Source organism: Argiope bruennichi, chromosome 6, assembly GCF_947563725.1.
Source record: "Argiope bruennichi chromosome 6, qqArgBrue1.1, whole genome shotgun sequence".
NCBI classification, from domain to species: Eukaryota; Metazoa; Arthropoda; class Arachnida; order Araneae; family Araneidae; genus Argiope; species Argiope bruennichi.
In genome coordinates this window covers 15,180,138-15,202,035 of record NC_079156.1, presented here as the reverse complement: position 1 = coordinate 15,202,035, position 21,898 = coordinate 15,180,138, and the positions used below count along the sequence as shown (strand labels likewise).

At 26.8% G+C, this 21,898-nt stretch overlaps 2 protein-coding genes across 2 annotated transcripts in view; one reads left to right on the top strand and one right to left on the bottom strand.

Annotated features, from left to right (window-relative positions):
• LOC129971491 (MAU2 chromatid cohesion factor homolog) overlaps positions 1 to 16,297 on the bottom strand; it is a 38,007-nt gene extending 21,710 nt beyond the window's left edge. Inside the window, exons 1-10 of the mRNA XM_056085311.1 lie at positions 15,931 to 16,297; positions 12,530 to 12,547; positions 11,662 to 11,727; positions 8,726 to 8,821; positions 8,528 to 8,650; positions 7,130 to 7,285; positions 6,761 to 6,836; positions 4,795 to 4,868; positions 4,607 to 4,697; positions 13 to 116 (exon numbers count right to left, since the gene is read on the bottom strand). Coding sequence (XP_055941286.1) covers positions 13 to 116; positions 4,607 to 4,697; positions 4,795 to 4,868; positions 6,761 to 6,836; positions 7,130 to 7,285; positions 8,528 to 8,650; positions 8,726 to 8,821; positions 11,662 to 11,727; positions 12,530 to 12,547; positions 15,931 to 16,158 — 1,032 coding nt within the window. The 5' untranslated portion in view covers positions 16,159 to 16,297. The remainder of the gene's footprint in view (positions 1 to 12; positions 117 to 4,606; positions 4,698 to 4,794; positions 4,869 to 6,760; positions 6,837 to 7,129; positions 7,286 to 8,527; positions 8,651 to 8,725; positions 8,822 to 11,661; positions 11,728 to 12,529; positions 12,548 to 15,930) is intronic.
• Positions 16,298 to 16,901: 604 nt separating this feature from the next.
• On the top strand, positions 16,902 to 20,949 carry LOC129972859 (etoposide-induced protein 2.4 homolog). Its single transcript, XM_056087158.1, has one exon. The coding sequence runs from the start codon at positions 17,061 to 17,063 to the stop codon at positions 17,961 to 17,963; it is 903 nt and encodes a 300-aa protein (XP_055943133.1). The 5' UTR covers positions 16,902 to 17,060; the 3' UTR covers positions 17,964 to 20,949.
• Positions 20,950 to 21,898: the final 949 nt, after the last annotated feature.

Sequence of the window (21,898 nt, the reverse complement as noted above, 5' to 3'; positions counted from 1 at the left end):
TAATGAGCTTACCTCTTGGATTGCCAGTGTTTTATTGCCCATTACAAGTCTACACATTGCGATGTGCTCCAAAAGTAACAATTGGAAAGAATGCAGAATTGGATGACTGTCAATCACTGAAAAAATAAATAAGCACATTTAACAAATCTATGATTTCTTTATAATTTCCCTCTCATGCAGCAATGTTGAAGATGGGATATCGGGGAGGGGGGAGGTACTCTTAACTGATCCAGTAATTTAAAATACAAATATTTTATGAAAGTTCTTTATAGAAAAATTACTGGAAGAATAGCATATAATAATAGAGATTTCTTTTGGTGGTGGGGAAGGTTTTCCATTCCTATAAAGGAAGAGGGAGGAATTCAAGAGCTATAACAGGATGCTTTTAATTAAAAAAATTTAGTAAATGTGTAAATTATGATCAGATTATTTTAGCCCATCGATTATTTACTTATGTATTTAGTTAATGGATAATACTACATACGAGAACCTAAAAAAATATCAGATCATATTTTTCCTGTACCTCAATGCTCCCTTCTCTCTGCTCTCTCCGGTTTAGTAAATAATTTTTTTACCAGACATTCATAAGGATTATCAATTCATAGTGGTGTCTTACAGGGGTCTTTTTCAGAAATCCAAGAACCATAAAATTATAAATTTCAGACATAAAAATGGATTTAGATGGATTTTAATCTTTTTCACTATTGACACACAAATGTGCCATTGTTTTCTTGATTATTTTTTCTAGATGATCAGTGCAGGGTACTAAAGAAACTTTTATACTCACTTTATAGTTAATAAGCCAAAATTTAAAGTTCAAAGTGCATTTTGAGATTACAATAAAAATGCCCTTACCATTAGCTATCACATGTCTACAATTAGATAAATATTTCACAAACTACTACCAGTGCTTGGTTTACAAACACAATCATATTTTAACTAAAACAATAAAAAAAATCATTTAAAAGTAACGTTAACTAAATTTTTGACCAATACCAGGTAGAATGAAAGGGAAAATACAAGAGTCTGATACAAATCAATGATTGTTTATCTATATTTAAACAAATGAATAAGAAATAAAGTGCCATTAAAATATTTTAAATTTACATTTTAAGACCTCAATTCCTACAACTACAGATCTTGCTTTGCACTGGAAATATCCATTCTTCTCTGCCTTTTCAGACAGTTTGTAAATGTTAGCACTGCAGAAGCTGTCTCTTAGAATTTCACAACAAAGTATAGAAAAAGTATTATAGTTGTTAAAATGCTCAAACTCAAATTTTTGACAATTCTCTACATTTGAAAACTCCAAAAATACTTTTCTGGCATTATGTGTGTCTATCTATGAATGCTATAACTTAAAAACACTTAGATAATAACAGATAGATGAATGAAGTTTGGTATATGGTTTTGCATCTAATTTGTAGAAGTCAATCACATTTTGAGTGCAGTCTAGAGGAAGTTGCTCTGTCCAGTTGTTGAATATTAACTATCATAATAAATGCAAAACTCAATAGAGCTAGATGGATAAAATATGGTACACATATTTAATATCTAAAGTGTACATACCAATCACATTTGGAACTGAATCCATTCCAAGGCTGATTGTTTCACAAGTATATAAACTCTATAAAAAGCAATGACTAAGAAAAGCAACATGTGAAATTTGGTATGTGATTTTGCGACTACAATTCTCTCAAACTTTGATTTCAATCAGTAGGAAAAAACACATCTAAAATACAATTTAGGAATTATTAACCTTATACCAGGCATTAATTGTCAAAAAATTCACCAAAGATTACATTAAGATTCAGTTAAAATACTAGATTCAAACCAAAGATTTATATTTTCTAATTAATGTTTGCAATGTATGCTGAGATTTATTGCAAATATATTCCACAACTTTATGCTGAAATAGAAAAGAGGATAACACTTTTATTAGATAGCATGCATGAAAATTTTGGGCAGATGACTTTTGTTATTTTTTTTAATCATTTAAATTATTTGTCATATGTTCCTTTTCTTATTCTTATTTACATTTTGAGATTGCCATATTTACTCATTCATTTCTTTGACATATTTAGAGCAAGCAATTTCTACATATAAGCTGAAATATTTCATGATTAAATAATTCTTTACTCCATTGCATTCCCGCCTCAATTTATCTAAAACTAATGCTTCATAAATTATGTTTCTTGTTTAAAGTTTCAATCCAAATATTTTTTTAAGAAAAAAAATCTCCATCTATTGTTTGGATACAGGTTATATCATCAGAATCTTATTACCTCCTACAATTTCTTATAAGAAGTTGTTAAAATGTATTAAAATAAAATCTTGACTTTTTCATGCATTTGCTTGTAACTCACAAAAACAAAGAGAACAGTTTTTAATTTAATTATAACAGGAGTGGGCTTGTTTTGACCATTCTTCTCCAATCTGAATTACTCATATTCCTCGTAATCCCATAGTTGGGGGGGGGAGGACTTTTCCAATGCACAATGAAAACCAAACACAAATATTTCAATGTCAGTTAAGTCATCAAGATACTATTAGTTACTAAACAGTTAATGAAAACTTTCCGAATATCTGACCCCAAAAATTGCAATATTGAACAGCCTCTATAATGATAAAAATTATTAGATAATTTTGGACAAGGACAAAAACTTTAGTTTGACAAAAAGGATTAGATCTTTGTACTCAATGCGAAAAATTTAAATTATTTAGATTTTTGGTGACAAAATCTTGAAATTTTCAACATTCACAATATATAAATCAAATTATTCCAGATTACAATTGTTCATTCAGCAGCAACTGCATTCTCTAGAATTGGATTTTGCAAACATTCTTGGGAAATCTCCTTGAAAATTTTACCACTCTTGATAGTCAATTTTTAAATAAACAATGCATATTAGATAAGAATTGTTTCAATATATAATAATTTTGTCATATCTAAATGAACTGTTGACAGTATGAACGTACAGATAAATAACATTTATTTAAAAAGTTGAAAATTCTTTTTGCATTTCTTCATTCAATAAGACAAAAAGCTTTTGAATTGCTGATGGACCATCCATCAAAATGTATAAAGGCTTTCTCAAATTCAACTTCATCACAGAATTACTAGTTTTAAAAATATCTTTAGATGTGAAATTGCCAATGAAAGTTGAAATATCATTTCATTTTAAAACTGAATGTGTAAACTAAATCCATTTGCAAATATTTGCTGAATGTTTAGCAGACATTAGATTATACATATTAAGGTCAGTTAAGACGTTTAAATGAAATGTTGTTAAATGAAATTAATAAAATTATTTTGTTAATCTACAATAGAACTTTCAGGCAATCTTGCTGCTTGGAAACATTTTTTGAATTAAGTTTGAAATTTCCTTACAAGGGCTATACAAATAATAACTCTCTACACAAATGAAAAACCATTTCAAATCTGAATCTAAGCATTGTGAAGGCACAATAAAAGGTATAATAATATTATCTCCGGCAGCTGAGTATGTTGAAAATTCCTTGGTATTTGTAGTGGCCATCCTGCTAGCCACTCCCCTTTTCAAAACAGAGTGAGAAAGGATTGGTGATAGACAATATTCTCAAATTAAAACCCTTTTTTTTTTTTTTTTTTTCAGTTGGGGGAATTCTCATGGCAGAACAAAGTCACAAACTGGTTTTCTTTTCTGCTCGCAAAAATAAAGGATAAGCATTTCACTTATTTTTTTAAGGACCCAATAAAAACTTTCCAGGAACCTTATTTCAATAAAATACAAGGACCCTACAAACCCTTTTTAGCAAAACAAAATGCAAGAGTAGAAAGCCTGTACTGAATTAAAAAAATCATTTTAAGAAGATTAAGAATTTATAATTTTAAAACAAAAATTTAAACTAAAAAATTTCATGTCGGCAATCTGCAATCGTATAAATATATGCATGTCAGCTTGTGGATAATGTAATCCCTAGTTACATCATTATCAATTAATCAAAGAAACTTAAATGTTTCATATAAAAAACAAGAAATTATTAAAATGCATTTTTGATAATTGTACTCTTTCCAAGCCACAATTTTAGTGCATTTACTTTTAACCAAGTTAAGATTTTTTTTTCTCCCTTGTCTTTTATAACAATTTCAAAAAATCTTGAAAATAAATAATTTTGAACTTAAAAATTAAGAATTACTTATATTAGAAAATTTCTTTATGTCTTGAAAATTTATAAGAAATTTATAAAACGTATTTTTATTTTACAGAAACTCAAAAGTATATTTTATATAAATGAAGAAAAAATGGGGGGAAGGGGGGGGGGATTAAGAATCTGATTGTACATCAAAATTAAGATTTAGTATTGTGATAACTTAATAGAGGAACTTCCTTTTTGTATATCAATATCACAACAAAACTACACATAAATTACTATAATATATAAATATGCATGTATTTCTAAAAAAAAAAAAAAAAAGCTTTATGAAGTGTGTTAATAAAGCGAAAAGGACATAATTTTTTTAAAAAACTAAACAAAAATTTAAAACAGGGTTAAAAAATTCTATGTATATATGCATTTCATGGAGTATTATTTCATCCAAAGTAATGATAGAAGTTTTTCTTACTTTTTAGCTTCTCAATTTGCATTAAGGCTTTATCAGTATATTTCTGAGCCTTATCCATATAACCAGCCTGCATTGAATGCAAGACTGTAACCTGAAAAGCAAAAATAATGTCTCGTTATTGTACATAAAAGCTTTTACAGCCTTATATTTATTACAAAAAATACGTAAATACACCAAAGGATACTTACCAAATATACCAAGACACACATATGCTCCTTGGGCATCCATTGAAACATGTCACCTGGGTTAGTAGGAATAACTTCTACAAAACAAATATTTATATTAAAAAGAGATACTTTTCACTAGAACCATTTCAAAATTCGTTAATAAATAGAAATAAGAGTTTAAGCCCCAATCCTGATTGCTGAATTAAGTGCATTTTAAAAATTAAATAGTCAATCTGAACTCAAATAATCCAACATAAAAACACAAAAAACACATAAGAAATCCTATTTAAGTATAAAAGAATAAAAGTTGCAATAGAGATTACAGTAATAATAATTTAAAATATTATAAATAATACTTTGTTAATCAATAAAATTTCATTTTTTTTCAAGAAAGGATTTATTATATTATAATTTCAGTACATTATATTGATATCAATTACTGAAGATACCCTGATTTGTTTTTTAAAGGCACAGTATGAGCTTCATTTTTTGGATATTTCGACATTTTCTACAAATTAAAGAATTTTATAAAAGAATGCTTTTTTTTAAAAAAAATAATTTGCTTGATAATGTACATAGATTGCTAGCTTTTTTAAGCCAATGCAATAATAAAGTTTTTATTTCTGGTCTATTTATAACTGTTGTTTTAAACTTTTTGTGTGAGATATATTCATTTCTTTCCCTTAATCAGAAATATGAATTACAAATAATATTTCCAAATTTTATATAAAGTAATAATGGAGACTGTGCAGAATCTTGTGTTCAAAATTTAATAATTAATTTTCTGTTTGAACAGTTCATATACGAAAAAGTAAAAAAGGGAATTTTATTTGCACTAATTAATTTTGGTATCTTTTTGAAAAAGTAGCAAATAACTTTGAAGTAGCATAAGCATTTTGTTTTATTTTTGGTATTTTTGGTTGTTTTATTTTTGTTTTATTTTGTTTTTATTTTTGGAAGCCTTCAACTGTTCAGTGTATTCACTTTTGGAACTGAATGAAATACACATTTTCCAGCATATTGTTAGAAAGCTCTAAACTTTTGCACAAAAATTAATGGGAGTAAAAATAATTCTTTAATGACTAGTCTCTAAATGATGTTGAAATATAGCTAACAACAGATCTATAAATAAGTAATCGCGTCAAAAAAGCAGCAACAAATTGAAGTTATGGTTAAAAACCAACACTCATGGTGTTACATAAAATTATCTCTAAAAAGAATGGATTTTCCCCCATCGATGACGGGACGTACTTCCTTCGGGGAGGGTTGTACCGTGGCCGGTGACGGCCCTTAGGACTCAACCACAGTTCCCGCCAATTGCTGTTGCGGCGGTCCGGTCATTCAGTTCTATGGTTTAAATCCGTGTGCCTTAGGGCGGGTCGGAGAGTTAGATGGTTGACTTTCCCCCAATCTAAACTAGCAAAAGGAAGTGAAAGATAAGTCAAGTAAATTAAAGGGATACATTTTTTCCATTCTATCAGTATTTCCCAGAACTGAGATAAAGCCTTTATTACTGACCTTCGGATTCATTGAAATTACTCAAACATTGACAGATCCCTCACCGCAAAGAAAATATAGTTTATAATTAGGCAGATCTAACATGGTAAATGTTATTTTTTCCCATTAGATGGGAAATATAAACATTTTTAAGGCCTTTATATAAGGACCATCAAATATAAGCAGTATTTAAGGTCTTTTAATGGCACTATGCACCCGGGGAAAATTTTTATATCAATTTAAAAATTCAAAAAATTATTTTTCTAATGATATACCCCAGTTTTTTGCTGTATAATTTTTTTTTGCCTGTATTTAAAGAATATTTTATACCAATATGTTTCATTGCCGAAGTGAAACTTTATATATGCATCCATTAAAACAATTATATAAAAAATTTTAAGAACAATTAATCACAGCAAACCAAATGATCCCAGAAATGGTAGTATATATTATATATATATATATTGTTAAGGAATATTATAAAACTTACCCTCATCAGCATGTAATGATGTAATTGTTTGAATGCCTTGCTGCAACTGCTTCAGACAAGGTTTTACACTTTTAACCTTTAAAAGAAAAAAGAAAAAAAATCTCATATGTTTTTCCTCTTTTTTTTTTTTTTTTTTTTTTTTTTGTCATGGACATCTAAAATTTAAATAAATCTTCAAAATAAAACCCAATATTATTATTCGACATTTATTTTATAAAAATGAAAAGCAACATTTAATAACATCCAATAGTGATTTCAAATTGAATTAAATTACACATTTTCTATCAGTTTATCAAGTAGTTTTTAGGAAACGCTTAATACACTACTAAATACACTATCTAAGAAGGACCAGTTTATAATCTGAAATACCTGTCCAGCTGTAAGGTAATGGCAAACTTGTAAAACCAGGAAAAACACCTTGAGGGCCTCTTTCTGGGCAGTGCTTCCCTGCCAAGCTTCCACTAACTGCCCAGCTAGTGTGAGCACCTGGTGGACCTCTTGGAGCTTTCGATCAATCATCAGGAGCTTTAAAAAATTTTTAATGCATGAAATAAAATTTTCCTCACTAATAAAATACATTTATAATAAATTGAATGGGTAATTACTACTACATAATGCTGAAAATATTTCTCAGTCTACTTAACACAGAAAACATGAATCATGTTAAATTTTCCCATTTGTTATCACAATTTTTTTTTAATTTTAAAGAAAATAAATTACTGGGATAGTAAAAGGTTAATAAAAACTGATCTGTAAATAACTGCAACCAATGCATCATTCTTACAATGTAAATTGCTTTCGTGCAATGCATAAAAATAAATAAAATACAGACTCAAAGGAATTAAGTTGTTGCATATATCTAATGTTCAAAGTAAGATTAATAATAATCAAAGATAAATTAATAATTTCATTAATATATACGCAGTAACATTCGTTATTTTAAATACACATAAAATCTCTTTTTTTTTTTTTTTTTTTTTTCCTTTTTTGTTATTACTAGCTTGCTTATAAAGAGCAAAGGAATCACATGAAGCATATCTTTATATCTTGGAAATGCACAAGTGTGAAAATTAGAAAATTTTTAGATTGTATTATCATAGTATAATACATATATTGGAAGATAAGTACAAAAAAATTCCCAAGAAATTCAAATTACATTTGGGCAATTAAAGTTATATATATATATATATATATATATATATATATATATATATATATATATATATATATATATATATATATATACTTTGTCAAAATAAATACAGCAATTTGAAAAACAAATCTGCAATTAACTGTAAAACTGACAAAACATTCCATAAAATCCACCTGATAGGTCAACTGTACACAACTTTCTATGCAATGAAGAATAAATCTGTTTGAAGGATTATTTTCGATATTTTAAAAATAATAGTTGAAACAAAATTTAAATACCCAGAAACACAATCCACAAAGTCATTAATAATATCAAAATTTCAAAAGAAATATTTGAAAATTCTATAAATTAAAATCTGTGCACACAAACATAATTCAACTTATATTGCAACAAATAAAATTTCATATGCTCCTCAACATAATAAAGAAATATATACATTTCATAAATCACCTTAAAGATATTTAAATTAATAATCCTTAAAAATAGCCGATAATACAAAAAAAAAAAAAAAAAAGGTTGTAAAAAATTTTACTAACAGATAAAAGTTGCTTACAAATCAAAATTCAACAAAGATATAATGAAATAAGTAATGGGCGTGAAAAAAAACACCTTACCATCCCTTTGCTCAGCAAGAAAAGTATACGAGTATACTGAGCTCCAGAAATGTGAGCAAATTCAGCTCCAACGCCTAATACACTGCAGGCTGCTGCATATTCTTTTTCACTTGCATGAAAATGCTAGGAAAAGAAAATCATTAAAGATTCATATCTGGAGAAAACATGAAAATTTAAATAATAAAACCTTATACTTACTGCAAGTTGAAATAGAAGCCTAGAATGCCAAAATGGAGACTGCTGAGATATTTCCACAGCTTTACCAACCATAGATTTGGCCATGTGCATTTGATTCTATAAAATATGCCAAACAAAATATTATAGAATTTAATTATAAAACAAAAGCTTTTCAACTCTTACTTAATCTTTTAACTCACTGGAAAACAACTTTTGATTATTAAAAATTAATTTTCTTATTATTTCAGCTTTTTAATACATTCTTCAATTACTTCTTATAAAAAGTTAATGTTGCAAAAGTAGAAAATTCAGTCTATTATAAAATAAGTTGTTCCAAGAGTTTGAAAAATTGCAAGAAATAATCTACAAATGATTTTTTTAAATGTGTCTATTAAGATTAATTAAAATTGTTTCAAAGTAATATATATAATTTCCATATGTAGCCAAACTAGAGTAGCTAATAGGAACATGCAAGTTGTATTTAAATAAAAATAATAATAAGCTAAGCATTGTAAACTAAAATAGAGACTTAATGTTTAAAATAATTGGTAAGTCAACCTTCTAACTCTCCAACCCGCCCTAAGGCACACGGATTTAAACCAAAAAACTGAATGACCGGACCGCCGCAACAGCAATTGGCGGGATAAAATAATTGGTAAAATCAAAAAGCCTGGCTCCTAGTTAAAACCACTGTACCAATTTTTACTGCATGAATAAGAAAGTTTATGATATTTAGATATGCCGACAATGCGCCTTTGCTCTCAATCATAATCGATATTCGAGACTATAAATTCTCTATTGGGTTTAGTTTGACAGAATTCATAAGGCGTAACTATTAAACTAATTCATAGAAATATGGTTATATTTGATTTCAAATTTCAGTCAAATTCTGCAGATCAAAATCCATGTCCATGATTCCACCAAACTAACCGACATTAAAACTAAGTTATTTTAATTATTTTACATGTATTATGTTAATTGTGTATATGAACTTTTCTAATGTGACCAGTCTCATAATATTGTAATACTTTTAAAAATTTAAATGAGCAGTTCACCTTTTGCAGTATTTTAATTTCACATTTTTATTCATCTTGTAAACTATCCAAAATCCCTTTTCTTTAATTTTCAACAAATAAAAAAAAAAATTATGAAATAAAATATTTGATGAAACAATAAAAGCAGTCTGAATTTTGAAATGAACAGTTTGAACAGTCTGAATTCAAGGCAACAATGCAATCTATTCTTGGAAATTAGGCAATAAATAAATATATAAAAAATAAAAATATAAAAAATAAAAATTGAAAAATTTAGAAAAAATTTGCATGACTACCAAATTTTTATCATTAAAAACAATTAAAAATTTTTTTTAATATGGAGTAAAATTTAATTAACTCATTTATTTTCATGCAATAGCATTTTTGGAAGTTATAATAAAGAAATATCAAAATTCAGCTTCATTTTTAGTTATTTAAAATTCTAATTGAAAATTTAAATTGCTCTAAATTACACAATTTCATTCTCCAAAATATAAGTGTGCCAATGGTTTGCCTGTGGAGTACCAACGCATATATTCATCTTCATTATTATTAGAGAAGAAAACTCATGACTCCTAGATATAACAAAGGTCGTCTTCGTTCTCGCATTCAATGCTAGAGAGATATTCCAAAATAAAAGGTAGAAACTCCAATCTCAACTCAAATGTTCAAATTCATTCTTTAAATGGAAATTTACCCAATTGTTCTCCTCAAAATTGTAAAAAATTCCTCTAAAATGGAAAGAATTTTCAACCTTTCTTTTGAAGTTGAAGTAAGTGTATCTAGAAACATTTGAGCTGCAAGTCATTTTTCTACTTCAACTTTGAAAATTGAATATACTCCTCTAATTTGGATAGTATTTTCAAAGAATTAGTGGGTCAGCTGCCTCAGAAGACTGGGATTTTTGAAACATTGTGTGATCAAATCTCTCAAAACAACTTCACATTTCCATTTTTTTTCGATGGTAAAAACACACATTAAGGGATGTAAATTATGATATATATGGGATATATAATGTATGATATACACTAATTTATACTATTCTCTATTGCAGTTGCAATAATATAGTATGTGGCTATTTTTTGCACCATAAATCAACAGGATTTTTTTTTTTTTTTTTTTTTTGTAAATTTTTTGTACATCCAATGAAGTTTTAATTCAAGCTCCAAAAGCCAAATTTTGCATTCATTATGACTGCGAATAGTCATTAGGCAATCCACTTTTTTAAATGCACATCTCATATAAATACCCTTTATATAGTGTACAACAATATCAGGTGCCATCTGACAGCAATTCACAATTACAAGATTCACTTCAAAATAGCTCTCATGCTGCTTCAAAATGGGATATGTATATAACTAAGTTAAACTAGAGGTTATAAAAAGTATCTGCCACTTGAAGTAACATTGAAAATTGTAATCATTGTAATAAAATATTGCAATATTTAAGGACAATATTATAATTACTTCACTTTATTTAATTATTCTACAATTTTAAAAAAAAAGCTCTTTTAGATATAGAAATATATTTCACAGTAAGAATAACTTACATATATATTCAAATTTGCTTTAATTTTGAATAAAAAAATAAATGCAGAAAAATAAGCTTTAAAGTTCCATAGATAGAAGTAAACACAAAATCAAAAATATAATCTGTGCCTACAAATAAATAAATAAAATAATCCCAAATTAAAAAGTGTTAGTAAAAAAATATTGCTTATGACGAATATGATCTTAAAAAATCAATGTATTTGTAAAACAATAAATCTGAGAATTATAGTCTAGTCTGTGTAGACTTATTTTCCTTTACCTTACCCTATGTATTTTAAAATCTCAGAAAAAGAAATAATAAGAAAATTCAGTTTCACAATCAGGGAAAATTATCATCATAATATTAAACAGCAAGAAATATAGAAGTACAAACCTTCTTTTCATATAAGTCAGCCAAAACACTGGCAGCTTCAAACTTGACATCATCAAAACCCGCTAGCTGATTTTTTTCAAATGAAGGATTATATCATTTATATATAATTTTTTGCTGATTTTAAAATAAAACAGTTTATTATAAAGAAAATCTTTATTATTATTAATCAGTCTTTTATTGCAATAAATTATTTCATGGAAAAAGATATTCCTTTTTAAGGTTTCTTTAGTAATATTATTAACATTTTATATTTTTGTACATTTAATAATACAATTGTTTTTAAATACAATGTATAGTAATTAAGCATATATATTAAAATACATTGATACTTTGATTGTGAATATTTTATTAATAATAAAATGTTCAATCACTAATTAACATATACTTTTTATATGTAAATTAAAGCACTATTTTCCTTTTAAAAAATCATTTACACTATTGTTACTATTAGAAAATCAGTTATAATATTGACATGAAAGGCAGCTTGATTGAACAAGCAACAATAGATACTAGATTTCATAAATCCTGAAAAAAAATTTTGAATCAGATTTGTAACCTATGATTATCACATAAATTTTTGGTTATGTGTCAATAAAAAAAGTGTTAAAAAATAATAATTTATTTAAAGGGGTTTAAAAATTTTTTTTTTTTAAATCTTGTCCTGAAAGAGTTTATTTCTTTTAATTGATTTTTACAACACTGATAAAATTAGCTTATTACTTCAGTTTTGTTTTCATCTATAAATAAAAATTTTAATTTATTCAAATACATAATTTATATTAGCAGATTTTGCAATTCATATTCAATTTTAGAGCTTCAAAAAATAAAACTTTATGGCTTTTACTAAAAACAGAATGTCAAAGGATACATTTTGTGATAAGTACCACTGAAAGAGAGAAGAAAAAAAAAAAAAGAAATTAGTTTTATAAATACAGCATTTATTAATCAATAATAATTAAGCATTCATACAGAATTAAATTCGTTTATAATTCTAATTCTTTATTATAAAGTGCCTAACTTATATATATATAAAAAAAGAGGGAAACTTACATATAATATATATATATATATACATTAACTAGTTAATTTACAAATGAGCCAATCATTCTTATACATTACAAATGAACTAGTCATTCTGTAACAATAGAGAGATTGAAAAATTAAAATTCCCTTCAGATAAGTACAGAACTGTCCCTTTCATGCCATATTTACAAAGATACCAATAAAGTATTTTCCTGATATTTCTGTCTAGAAAATATAATAAGAGGACATTTTCATATTCTTTATAATTTTATATTTGCTGATAATTTCGCCGCCTTTTTGCAAAATTTTTAATAATTTATTAATTATTAAAGAAGGAATAAATTTACTAATCTAACATAAGAATCTAACAAAAGAAACTTTACAACAAAAGAAACTAACAAAGAAACTTAACTTACTTTTACTAATCTAACAAAAGAAACTTTATTATAAAGTATATAAAAAATAATTTAACCAGTAAGCATCTATATATAGTTAGGGAAAATCTGAAATGTTACTTAAAAAATTTTGGAAAAGAAATACACAGTTCCACACTAGGCTATCACCAAAAGAAAAAATAATTCATGATACAAAACATTTAATAATTACTTAACAACAACAAAAAAAAAAGAATTACAAAATAAAATTACTTTTTTTATTTAATCATTTTTGCCAATTCATGTATTTGGGCATCAATTTCAGCAGATTTTTCTGCTTCAGTTTCATTGAGCTAATCCTTAACAAATGCGGTACAACATTTTGTACGGCCTATTTTATATTTTTTAGCTATGAAATAAACTATTTTACTTTCAGTGAACATATATGAAAATATTTTCACTATATCTTTGAATACATTAAAGGGCGAAAGTAATGCAACAAGTTTTAATGCCCATAAAAATTCAGCTTTACATAATTGTTCTTGAACAAAAAGATTCGAAATTGGTTTATTTTTGGACTTGACATATCACCTTCTCCTTCATTCCTTTAGATACAAATTCTAACATTAATTATGACCTTTTTGAGCAGACACGCAAATTTGTGTCCTTTTTTGGCATGACTAATAAGTGCCTGTGTCCCAAATGTTATTTAAGTTTATTATTTTCTTACAAAGCGAACAATACATAACAAAAGAAATTTGTGGGATTTCTCGACCCTTTCAACAAAATCAGAACTGATTTTTTTTATCCATTCAATTTGTATTAATACAGATTTCGAGCAGCTCATTGTTTTAAAAAAATTCTTTTATCTACTCTGAATAAGCTTATAATTTCTCAAACAACCCATTCAATAAACTCGAATATGAGTGACTAAATACTACCATGATGCGTCCGCAGATTTTTCTATTCTTTCATGTACTTTGATAGTTCTGGACTTTCTGGACTGTGCTCTTCCACCAGCTAATATATGTCATTGCTCCTCTAGATCAATAATTTTGGGTTAAAGACAAAATCCCATTGATTAAGACTTCACATGCCATCGTTCAAACTTCTCAGAGTTGTGTTTAACAACACCATCAGATGAACGCTATGATATAAGGATTTAACAAGCACTCAACACAGACTAAATGCAGACAGACTGATGGCATGGCATTGTCTCACCATTCGTTCCGAAAAGTGTCACTCATTAAACAAGTAACTTTTTTACATTTTGTTTTGCTTGCAATATGAATCTGTTATGCAAGGTGCTCATTAACCCTCTCTCTGAATAATTCTTTTATCAAAATAAGTTCAAAAATTGCGAAACGTTTCCTGCCAAACATTTTTTGAATTTTGAAAAGAGCGCAAAAAATGCTTCAAAACATGCTTGTATATTTCACAGAACCAAGAACAACTAACAATATCTGTTAACCCAGACCTGAATGAAACCAAAAAAGCTGAAATGAAAACCTGAATGGGAAAAGAGCGGGTTGCATAGCTAAATAAATGGAAAAATGCAACACCGTGGAAATCGAGGGTCGTGCAAATTTTGCTACTTCTACATTGGCCGTGAAAATGGCGGGATATGCAGCAAGAGGGTTAAGTGAAGTTTGCCTAAACCTCACTTCACTCTTTGGTTGAAGATATCTTTGACACTTCTAAATTATCCAACTCTAGACAACTCAAAATGATACTCAAAAAAAGACAAACGTACAGGAAATTTTGTTTCCTTTTAAACATAAAGACATATTACTATCTGATGAAAAGATTCTGGAAATTAGGAATCTATTTTAAGCATGGTTCTATCATTTCTATCTCTATAAAATTACACTTGACATTCACATACTATTTTTACAGGAATCAAGCATATAAAACTGACTCCTGACAACATCTCACTTGGTTTTGCAATTAGAAAAGAATGAAAAAAATTAATTGAAAAATTAGAAATAATTAGCAGTAGTTCATTTTATCAAAATTCTAATTTTATCTCATTTTTACATTTTCTAAATAATTTTAGATTGCAGAATTCAACAGCAATAAATGGTTTTAGATACAGCAGAATCACTTAACATGCATCATCATTAAAATAATTTATAGTTCTGATGCTTAATAAAAAATGTTAATACAGAATGAATTTCATATAAGTAAATTTAATAATTACAAGTTAAAAATATTCGAGAAAATATTTTGAAATCACTAATATTTTTAATTACAGTTTCTCTTATAGTATGTGTTTTAAACCAAATGATCATGACTTTAACATTCTTGAAAGCAATTTTCCTAAAACAAGCATTAAACACAGTTGATTTTCAATAATTCCTGTAAAAAGCATGTTTATAAATGAAGTTTCAAAGATGAAAACCATATAAAGATGAAATTTAAAAAAGTAAAATGAAATCAAAGTATAAAACTCTGTCTGAATGAAAAATTAATAACAATTGAACTAGATTTTTAAAGTAACTAAATCAAATGTAATGATGGCATACAATGTGCACAACATTTTAAGAAAAAATGAAATATATACTTTTCTAGCACTGATATTGAAACAATATATTCTGAATTACATGATTTCAATGAAAAACAATAAAAATATGTAGGACACATAAAAACATGAAAATTATATAATCCAATTATGGATATAAGTTTCTAGGGTTAATAATGCAAGATTCAAATAATGTGAGGAAAAATCAACTAAATTCATTCATTTCAAAAGTAAATAAATGGATAACTCAATAAGTAATGCACATATGATGTATAACTGTAATGGTATCGGTAAATTAAGGATAGGAAATGAAAAGTAAACATAACAAAAATTTCCATATCTGATACATACTGCTTTTTCTAGGTGAGACTGGGCAAGATCTGTATTTTTGGTATGTTGAAGCAATATATTTCCAAGTTGCAAATGAGTTCTCGCTTCAATTTTTGGTGGTTGTTTCAAATTAAAAATCGCACACAAGCACTGGATACAGTTTCGAATGTTTGGTGGATTCATCGTACGAAATTCTTCTGCTAAAGCAAGAAGCGCTAAATAGCATGCTTCTTGCGTCGAAGACCCCATTATAAAGCGTATAAAACGGAATTTGTAAACTACAAAAACACCTTGAAATACAACTAGTGGCTTTAAACTTCGCTTAGAATTCACATTTTGACGTTTCTATATCACAACATCAAAACTTGCAGCCACTTGGACAACTCAACCTATGTTTTTAAAAGTTTACAAAATACGAATAGCAAAATTAATAATAATGAGTACAAGTGGAAATTTTTTTCTATTATAATTGAGTTTTTCAATTTGTATCTTTAAGTTAGAAGAAAAATAATTTTTATAATTAAATAAGCGTACAATATTTGAAGAAATACCTAGACAAGCAAAGGGCCACTTTCTTTTCATATTTTTTTCCTCCTTTGAACTATGATCAGACTAGAGCTACCATTGTTTCCTTCGATGTATTTTCGCCCCAAAAAAATACTAACAATTTATTTCAAATATTTGTTTCTTGTAGATATACTTTAATCTTGCAGCTATCAATTTGAAATTCTAAATTCGAATAGATGACATATTAATAGATTATTTTTTCCTCCCAATGTTTAACTTAAAATATAAGTTATAAAATTTCTGACAGACACATGAACAGGAATACGGTAAGTATATATACCTTACATAATTTAACAAAGAACCCTTAAATTTAAATTAAAGATGCAGAAATTTCGAAAATTTCTGTCTCTCTTTTAAAATTAATCGTCCCCCACCCTCCCTCCTCCTGTGGAAGTCATGTTTGGATTCAAACTGTTAACTGCTGCTGCTATTGTTATGATCTCGCGGGAGTGCGAATAATGAGTCCGATGTAATGAAATTGCGTTTTACTGAGTGGAAAATTTTACTTTTGAATAATTTAAAACGCATTCATTCTATTTTATTAATTTATTCATTACTGATGATTCTAATTTTTATATATTAATATGGAATTTCTGAAGACAGTATTAATATTGACTCTTCATGGTATGCGCGATTGCTTTAATGGCGTACTTGCTTCTATAAAATTTTGCTCAAAAACTCAGAATTCCCGGAGAGTACGGGAAGAAGTTAGAAGCAGTAGCGATGAGCCCAAAACAATGTCTAGTGTTTTAATACAATGTGGAGTTTTTGGATTCCTAGTGTGGCTCCCTATATATTTATTTCGAAATGTTTTGATGAACTGTATTTACGAATATTTCTGTTCCTATTTGTCTGAAGACGATTTGGGATCAATTACATTTTTGCCAGCTGTCCTCAGTTGGATATTTTTCTTCTTTTGGACTTTTCCTTTATTTATCATTAATAGATTTTTAAATCTATCGTGGGATCAACAAGTTGCTGATATTACTTCTGAAAAAGCAGGCATAAAGAAAAAGGATATTTTTGGTGTTACTGGATCATGGAGCGACCAAGTAACCAGCATAGGTGTACAAGTTCTTTACATGATACAATGCATCATGATACAGTATTTGCCATTCTCTAGTATTATTAGATATGTAGCTTCAACTTTCCTGCTGTCTCTTTTATATTCAATGTATGCTTTTGAATATAAATGGTGTTTAAAAGGGTGGTCTTTACAAAAGCGGATACATTTTATTGAAACAAAATGGCCATATTTTGTTGGATTTGGACTTCCACTGGCAGTTGCAACAGCATATGTTGAAAGTTACTCATTAATGGACAGTACATGCCTGTTTTCAGTTTTGTTTCCATTCTGTGTGGTAGGAAGTACTATAACATTCGATAGTAAATTAAAAGACTTCAGGTCTCCATTTAGAGTATTTAAGTTTGCTGCATGCATTACTGACTTTGTATACTATCATATTTGCAAATGGCTGTTAAGGTAACAGTAGTTTTCCATTATATCAGTTAAATCTTATTTAATAAATGTTTTGTTGTTAATTGTTCTGTCAGTTTATTTTATTTTATTAAGAAACTCTTAAATCTTGATTTTGTAACTTTAAAATAATACTGAGTGCTATTGTGATAAGTATGTTTGTTATTTTCAGAATTTGCCTGTAGTGCAATTTTAATTTCATTTAAGCAGTCTACTCTGAACTATTTTAGTGCATTTTAAACTAATGAGCTTGTAAATAATGCATGGAAAATATATCAAGATTTGCTTATTGTGATGATGAATTTTTAAATATATACATCTGTGATAGTTTTTGATTTCCTTTTATTATAAATGAAATGCTTATAATATTTGGCATATGTATAATAGATTCTTAATAATAATAATAGATATTCTTAAAAATTGAGACACAGTTCACAGTTAATGTGATCAGTAAAATTTTTATGAATTTGTGTATGATTCTCGTGAATAGATTTTCAGTTTTTGAATATGTATTTTGCAATGCTTATTTCTTTAATTGTAAATTAATTGAAGATACATTTTATGCAATTGTAAGTATAAATTATGTTTACATCCTTTCAGAAAAGGGTTTTTAACATATATATAACAATGGTTTCTAATATAACATTTATGATATATTAGTTTCTCTGTATATATGAAAAAAATTCATTTTTTTAAAGATATGGTTACAAAATAACCTGAAATTCAATTTTATTAAGATAGTTAAAAATGAAATAGAATTTCATAAATATTAACTATCCAAAAAAAAAAAGTTTTTTAAAGCAAACTCATTTTAAATATTATTATACCAATTTTATCATTCTTTGGTAGCCTTTTTTTTATTATTATTATTAGATTTGATGGCAAAGTTTTGTAGCTAAAATCATTAGATTGCGAATTCCGTTGCCAATCTAGCCTAACATTCTTTACGAATGCATGCATTATACCCATTGAATTTAGTAATATCAACTTTTATTATTTTATTACTTTTTCTCCTAGTTTTAAAATTAACTCCCATTTGCTTGTTAATAATTTATTTTTGTTTATTATGAAAATTGAATTCTTTTATTTTTCCAGATAACCTTACTCTTGTATATTATTTCTTTTTATGAAAATCAGTATAAGATAGCTTTGGTCTTTTAAAGAAAAACTTAAGAAATAATCTTGTGATTTTTTTTTAGTTCAGTTTTGATTGTTATTAATCATAGATTATATTGTGTTTGTTAACCATATGTCTGCCAAATTGTATAAAAAAAGCTCTAGGTATGGCAATTTTATTCCAAAAAATATGTTTTTCATTTTAAAATTACTGTTTTTGTTTCATAAGGCATACAATTTGGTTATTATTTTGCCAATAAAAAATGCTATTAATCAATAAATGGAATTTGTATTGGGAAATTCATACATTTTATATTGCGTGTTGTTAATGAAAATAGTTGTAAAGGCAGCATCCTATCTTAAATTCAAATTTTAGTAAAATATGTGTCTTACATTTTCTTGTCATATGTTTAATTTTAATTTTAAAGTTATTTGTTTCCTTTCTTGTGGTGTGTGTGTGTGTAAGATTAACATAAAGTTTGCTACTTTATAAATTAACTTATTTTCTGTGATTAGTTCTATTTTAAATTATCAAAAATCGAATAAATTGTATGTTAAAGATTACTGTGTGTGTTTCTGTGATACTTTCCTATTGTGTTTAGTTTAGGAAAACCCATTTTAGCATGACAAATAGATTAATAGTATTATGCATTATATCATCTTATTTTTCTTTGCTGATAACTTGTCTTAAGTTGTTGGATTCATAAGTTCACAAATATTGTAAAAGAAAGTCATATAAAATTATAATTTTTCCTGTTTGATTTTGTCCAATGAAATATTTAATTATATTCAGTTAATATCAAATATATAAAAAATAAATATTTATGAGTGTAAATTCAAAATGAAATATACTTATGTATGCATGACTGTGTGTGTATAAATTGGCCATAAATTTGAAATTTTGCTTGTAATTATATCTTTTGATAACTAGTAATTGGATACTGATGAGTATGTGAAAAAGTTTTTTTTAGATTATAATTTTTTAAATTTATTTATTAAATATGTTTGTATGCAATTTTTTTTTCTCCACGTAACATGGAAAATCATGTTCTTACTACAATTAATGTATAATATAATGAAAGACATCTAAAAAAAGATGCCTTTTAACACTTATGTAAGTATTTTTTGTAGGAAAATCGAATAAATTATAGTTAGGAAAATTTAATCTTTGTAAAAGTTAAATCATCAATTTAAGGCAAGACACTTTTAAATTGCTATACTGGTATGCATTCGTTTGATAATGGTTCCACAATATTTGTTTGTCATAAAATTTTCTTTTAATAACATTTGTGACTATCCATGACTACTTTTTTTAGTTAGATCAACATTAGTTCAAAATTTTAATTAAGAGTTTCAAAATACAAAATTTCAACTAGAAAAGCTTTTACAAAAATAAGTGTATATTAAAGTTAATAGCTATATATGTAATAAAGTTTTTTATCCATACCTTTTGAAAATAATAAATCAGCAATTTCTTATGCATTATATATATGTTATGTTCATTATTTTGAATTTATAAGAAGTCAAACTATAAATTTAGTACTTCATTTATTTATTTTTACTATTAGACAAGCAGTTGAAAGTGATGATACAGCGTTCATAAAATAGTGGCATAGAGACTGGAATAATTGCAATCTTAACTAAAAAAACATGTTTAATAAAATGCCTTTTCATTTTAAGCACTGTGTTTGTACCCTAATCAGATACTTTATATATAATATTTGAATGACTACAGTTTGTAGATCTTCATGTTGTATTTAGTGTATTGCAGCTATTCAATAGTCTCGTCATTCCATTAAAAAATTTTGTAATAAAAAGAATTTATTAAATAGAAATTGATAAATTATAAAAATGAAGGAAAAAACAATGACTAAATCTTATTTAAGCACGTTATTGACTTTTGCTTATATTGTAATCCTGTATAGTATAAGTTTATAATAAAATCTTTAATTTTTTTAAGTAGAATTTTTTGTCATAAAAGAAAATAAAATTTTTATAAAAATTAAAATGCATCATAAATATCATTTTCTTTAAACTGTAATTTTCTTCATATAATATCAAATGTTGTTAACTTATCTTTTAGATTTTTAAAAAAACTTATTGTAGTACTTTATAGTATGTCTTATTCACAATATATTCAGCATTTATTAGGTCTTAATCAACATGGTTTTAATTAGGCAGCTCTCATGTCTTTCTGATTCTAATGCTGCTATAGTAAATTTATTTGGAACTAAAATGAATTATGCAACATTGCAAACAAAAATTTCTAAAAAAAACACCTGGATGTACCTTATTTTATAGAAAGTTGTCTTTTGCAATATGGAATTAAATTGCTTATGAATGATGTTCAGAGTCAAGGTTTTATTTTTAAAGAACGATTGAATGGAAAGTATTTTATGTGTGATATTTGCATTACAGCCTTTAATATAGAATCAAGTAAAGAAGAATATAAAATATTTTATTCATTTTTTCTAGATAAAATAGAAAAAAAAAAAGAATCTTATAGAATGCCAGTAATTTTAAAGGATCTCGTGTTTAATTGTATTTAATTCTAGGTCAAACTGTGAAATGACCAAATTATCAGCAGTAGCAAAGGCAGTGTGAATCAGTATCCAGAAATTAATGATACTTTTTCGCTTATCAGTCGCCATCTATGCCTTCGCAAGTGGAAAGATAGCCAAAGTATAGCATTTTTTTCGTCCCTTAGTGACATTTTGTGTTGAGTGACATAAATTGACTAATGTTTAGTCTTAATGGCGCCAGAGTATCTATGTACCCCGAAGGAAGGAAAGTTATCTAGGAACCGGGGAAAGAAGTCACCCAGATTTA